This window comes from Protobothrops mucrosquamatus, unplaced genomic scaffold (assembly GCF_001527695.2).
Source record: "Protobothrops mucrosquamatus isolate PMUCROS unplaced genomic scaffold, P.Mucros_1.0 scaffold_114, whole genome shotgun sequence".
Lineage (NCBI taxonomy): Eukaryota > Metazoa > Chordata > Lepidosauria > Squamata > Viperidae > Protobothrops > Protobothrops mucrosquamatus.
In genome coordinates this window covers 18836-24668 of record NW_015386190.1, presented here as the reverse complement: position 1 = coordinate 24668, position 5833 = coordinate 18836, and the positions used below count along the sequence as shown (strand labels likewise).

The 5833-nt window shown below is 47.4% G+C and overlaps 1 protein-coding gene across 1 annotated transcript in view; it reads right to left on the bottom strand.

Moving 5' to 3' along the window:
• LOC107287873 (complement factor B-like) overlaps window positions 1-5833 on the bottom strand; it is a gene marked incomplete at its 5' end in the record, with an annotated part of 32331 nt that overhangs the window by 13561 nt on the left and 12937 nt on the right. The window contains 2 exons of the mRNA XM_015816432.1: window positions 538-690; window positions 4283-4421. Coding sequence (XP_015671918.1) covers window positions 538-690; window positions 4283-4421 — 292 coding nt within the window. The remainder of the gene's footprint in view (window positions 1-537; window positions 691-4282; window positions 4422-5833) is intronic.

Here is a 5833-nt window from a genome sequence, read left to right as displayed (position 1 = left end):
TCCCTCCCTCCCTCCCTCCTTCCTTTCTTCCTCTTTCCCTCCCTTCCTCCCTCCTTTCCTGCTTTTCTTTCTCCCTTCTTTTCTCCCTTCATTTCCTCCCTCTCTCCTTTGTTCCTTCCTTACTTCATTCCTTCCTTTCTCATTTCCTCCCTTCCTCTCTCTCCTGCCCTCCCTTTCCCTTTCCTCTGTTCTTCCCTTCCCCTTCCTCTTTTCCCTTCCCCTTCCCCTTCCTTCCTCCCTCTCTCCCTTTCCCTTTCCTTCCCTCCCTTTCCTGCCTTCTCTCCTTCCTCCCTCTCTTCCTCCCTTTCCCTTTCCCACCCTTCCTCTCTCCTTCCCTCCCTCCCTCTTTCCCTCCCTCCCTCCCTCCCTCCCTCCCTTCCTTCCCAGACCAGCCCTTGTGGTGCTTAATTCCTGAAGTGACTGATGGCTCCTCTGATGATCTTTTTATAAGGTACTCTAAAAGATTCTTTCTCAAACAACAAAACAAGAGCCACCAAAGGAGCTCAAGAGTTTGCATTTTCCTCTCGATCTGCTCACCGTCAGTTAGGAGGATGATGATATGATGGGCTGTGGTGGAGACAGGAGTGGGGTTCATCCCCCTTCGCTTCTCCTCCGAGTCCTGTGCAATCATCATTTCATAGACACATCGAAAGCCACTCCCGATGTTGGTTCCAGGCTTCAGCTCGTGCACTGGAAAATCAAAATGCAAAGTTGACTCGTGCACTAGTTGTTCATCCTTAATGAGTCCCAGTAAGCCTAACAGAGGGAACATGAGATGAAGGGAACTTGGTGCTCTCCGAGTTTGGTTGTTTTCCTGCAGATGTTTCATTACCCAATCTAGGTAACATCATCAGTGCTAGTAAGGAATGGAATTGGCTCTCAGTTTATATTCTAGTGGCTTGCCCTGTCAGTATTGGTGGGGATGATCTTGGAGGTTCTTTGGTTAGGCCAGGGGTAGCCAACCTTGGCTCTTTTATGACTGGTGGACTTCAACTCCCAGAATTCCTGAGCCAGCATGGCTCAGCTTGGAAACCTCTCCCTTTCCCCTCAGCATGGCTGGCTCAGGAATTCTGGGAGTTGAAGTCCACCAGTCATAAAAGAGCCGAGGTTGCCTACCCCTGGGTTAGGCTGTTTAATGTTGGCTCGTTTGGTAGTTCCTTGATTGAGGGGTTGTTTACTTCTTGATTGTTGGTCTGATGCTGAGCTTGGAGTTCATCTATGCTCATCTGGTCAACCAGGCTCAGAGAGCACTAAGGACCCTTTGTGCTGGACCAGTATAACTCTGGCCAGAGCATATATTAGCTTAAGAACTGTGTTAGAGCATTTAGCATTTAAAGGGTTAAATGATGTCTCCTTAAGACAGTGGTTCTCAACCTTTTTAATGCCGCGACCCCAACCGGTCGTAAGTCGAGGACTAAACCGGTCGTAAGTTGAGGACTAAACCGGTTGTAAGTCGAGGACTACCCAACCGGTCGTAAGTTGAGGACTTTCCCTGCCTGGGAGCACCGTGCATGCGTGGTTCCGCCCCCTGCGCCGGCCGAGGCATAGCTGGCAAGCGGCAGAGATGGAGCAGGCCGACCACCAGCTGGCCCAGCCCAAGGGAGGTAAGGCACCCGCTGGAAAAGGGGAAAAAAATGGCGGACAAAAAAATGGCAGACAAAAAAAATGGCGGACAGCCTTGCTTGGCGACCCCCATGAAATGGTCGATCGACCCCAAATGGGGTCCCGACCCACAGGTTGAGAACCACTGCCTTAAGAGATGGCTTCTGGGAAATGTAGTCTAGTTGTTAGTCAGTCCTATATCTTATCTAGTCAGTGGGAGGGACTTCAATGGTTTATGACAGGATTTCCTGGCTAAGTGTATGTAAAAGCCTTTGGGTAAGACAGACATGTGGTTCCTGTGCTCCATACGAATATGGGGTGAATCTACCTTTAATTTTTTACATCACAAGAACGGAAAGATTATGATACGTTATGATACGTGTCTCAGAAGAGCTCTACTTAACCATGAGTTATTGTTTAGAGATTCCTGAAGAATAAATAATCTGAATATTAATCCGTCTTTGGAGTTTATCTGTCTTATGGAGTTTATCTGTCTGTGACAAACAGGAATAAACCCTGAACCATGAATATTTTCCTTTATTGGAGCATGAGATGAAAAAAGCATCTCTACAGCTAACATGAATTCAACCCTGATGAATACATTAAAGAGTGTCGCGAGATTTTTAGTCACTCCTCATTTAGCAACTATCTTGATTAGTTGTCGGTGGAGATTCTCAATCATCCAAGTAATGATTGTCCCAAAGGTGCTTTTTTTCCAAAAGGCAATTGGACTTTGCTTTTCCTTGAAGACATTTCACTACTTACGCAAGAAACCTCTTCAGTTCTGACTGAAGGGTGGAGAATGGAAGGATTTATATTCCTTGCAGTCATCTGGTCGTTAGCGCTCTTTCTGAGAGTCGTTGAGATCACTTGGAGGTTTATCTGTGCCCTCAGGGTACCTAGTGCAAATAGGTGTGGAAAATTCTTAGAACTGCTTAAATCTCTTTTTAGCAGTTCCAAGAAGGTTCCAGGCCCATTTACACTATTCAGGTGACCCTGAGGGAGCAGCTAAACCTCCAGGTGGTCTTGACCAGGGCTTTTCCACCAGTGGTACGGGTACCACCTGTGGTACATTGGCACCTGGCAGGTGGTACGCGACCATCCTAGAAAAGTGGTAGCGGGGGAAGGGAATAAGCTGAACCAGAGGCAGCACCGCACAAGCCTGAGTGAGAGATGGCTGGAGCTGCAGGGCTATCAGGCCTCAGCGGAAGCACCAGGATCAGTGCCGCTTTCCAGCTGATTGGCGCTTCTTCGGGGCTGTCAGGGCTCAGTGGAAGCACCAGGATCAGCTCCAGGCTCCAGCTGGAGCTTGGCACTGATCCTGGCACTTCTGCTGAGCCCTGAAGAAGCACCTGTCAGCTGGAAAGCGGCACTGATTCTGGTGCGTCTGCTGAGCCCAGAAGAAGCGCCAGGATCAGCTGGAATGTTGCAGCATCTCCAGGGTCTTGTGATTTACATTCAGATGCTTGGCAACTGATTCATATTTATGACGGTCACAGTGGCCCAGGGTCATGTGAAGTGACCAAAACCTGCTGCAACCACACAGCAGACGGGGGGGAATAAAAACCAAACACCCCCCACCCCACCCTGCTGCCAATCCTCAACAGAAATGCTCACAACAATGAAAACCTCGGACAGGAGGAAGAGCGCCGCTGGGTGGGCAGGCAGGTGTCTTGCTCGGCTGTGGCTTGGGGGGCACTTTTTTCAGTGCCATTGTAACTTCGAATAGTCACTAAGCGAACTGTTGTAAGTCGAGGACTACCTGTACTTCATCACTTTTTTCCTTTTTTTTTTTTTGGGTCATCAAGTTTTTGACACCTTGCTAAGCGACTGGTGGTACTCGGATGTTGCCATATCCTAAAAGTGGTACAATGGGTGAAAAGGTTGAAAAGCCCTGGTCTTGATGACTCTCAGAAAGAGCGCTAACAACCAGGTGACTGCAAGGAATATAAATCCTTCCACCCTCCACCATTCAGTCAGAATTGAAGAAGCTTCTTGGAAAAACAAAGCCCAGTTGCCTATTGACCAAAAAAAGCACCCTTGGGACTATCTTGGTTAGTGACCATCCGCAATTACAGTGGTAATAAATGACATTCATTTTCCAACCAATTTGCAGGCTTTTACAAGGAAATTTCGTGTGTCTGACCACAGAGGCCTTCAGGGTGAAACTGATTAAAATAAATAAATAAAATATTTTTTTCTGCCCTCATACATGAAAGAAAGGGCTTGCCTACCACTGCACAAATATACAGATAGTCCTCAATTTACAGCATTCATTTAGTGACCATTGAAGATACAACGGCAATGAAAAGAGTGACTTACTTTTTCACACAACCGTTGCAGCATCCCCAGGGTCACGTGATGCAAAAGGAAAAGCTTGGCAATGGATTCATATTGATGACGGTCGCAATGTCCGGGGTCATGTGATCACATTTTGTGAACTTCTGCTAAGCAAAGTCAATGGGGAAGCCAGATTCACTTTACAACTGGCTTATTAACTGAAGAACTTAAGATTCACGTTAACAACTGTGACAAGCAAGGTCATAAAATGGGGCCAAACATACAACAAATGTCTTGCTTAGCAACAGACATTTTGGGCTCAATTGTGGTCGTAAGTTGAGAACTACCTGTATTTACATTTCTTTTTTTCTTTTCTTTTTTTTTAACCCAGCATGCTCACCATCGGTGCTAATGGAGCTCAGCAATTCAGACACCCAGTCAGCATCGCTACTGTGTGGGTTAATTGTACTCAGAGCTATTCTGCTATAAGTGGCAAAAGTCACAATGCCATAATTGGGAAGGAGGTCATAGCTGGAGATCTAAAACAAAACAAAAAACAAAAAAAGCCAAGGGGTTAAAAGAAATCCCATTCAACCTCTTCCGATAAATTTTGCTTTAAGTTCCCAAAAAGCAAATGATAAACAGACTTAACCATAGTTTCAATTGGGAAAATGTGACTATTCTAGACCAAGCCAAATCCAAAAATGCCAGGGAATTTCTGGAAGCCTGGCACTCTGACAAATTAGGCATCAGTAGACACATATTAAAAACAACTATAGACTAGTCCAGGGCTTTTCAACCTTTTCACCCATTGTACCACTTTTAGGATATGGCAATATCTGAGTACCACCAGTCGCCTAGCAAGGTGTCAAAAACTTGATGACCAAAAAAAAAAAAGGAAAAAAATGATAAAGTACAGATAGTCCTCAACTTACAACAGTTCGCTTAGTGACTGTTCGAAGTTACAATGGCACTGAAAAAAGTGCCCCTTAAGCCATAGCCAAGCACCCGGCGGCGCTCTTCCTCCTGTCCAAGGTTTTCATTGTTGTTTTCATTGTTGTTCAATCCACTGTTGAGGATTGGCAGCAAGGGTGGGGTGGGGAGGTGTTTGGTTTTTATTCCCCCCCGTCTGCTGGGTGGTTGCAGCTGGTTTTGGTCACTTCACATGACCCTGGGACACTGTGACCATCATAAATATGAATCAGTTGCCAAGCATCTGAATGTAAATCACAAGACCCTGGAGGTGCTGCAACATTCCAGCTGATCGGCGGTTCTTCAGGGCTCAGCAGAAGCGCCAGGATCAGCGCCGAGCTCCAGCTGGAGCCTGGCGCTGATCCTGGTGCTTCCGCTGAGCCCTGACAGCCCTGCAGCTCCAGCCATCTCTCGCTCAGGCTTATGCGGTGCTGCCACCGGTTCAGCTCATTCCCCCCCCCACTACCACTTTTCTAGGATGGTCGCGTAGCACCTGACAGGTGCCAATGTACCACAGGTGGTACCCGTACCACTGGTTGAAAAGCCCTGGACTAGGCAAAAGAGTCTATCACCCAGCCAAAAAGGGAACAAAAAGACCCAAGCATCTCTCCACCAGCACCCAAATCAGCATAGATTAGCTCCAAGATTGCCATCAGACCAGCAATCAAGTAAACAGTACCCCAATCAAGAAACTGCCAAATATGCCAACAGTAAACAGCCTGACCAAAGAAGCTCTAAGACAGGGGTCTTCAAACTTGGCCCTTTTATGACTTGTGGACTTCAACTGACGCCATCGCTGACTATAGGGGGCGAAACTTTGGCCCCCTCGGATCGGGTTCGCAACTTGGGCGTTCTCCTGGATTCACGGCTGACACTGGATGACCAGTTGGCGGCCGTGACCAGGGGAGCGTTTTATCAGGTTCGCCTGATTCACCAGTTGCGGCCTTTTCTGGACCGGGACGCCTTACGCACGGTCACT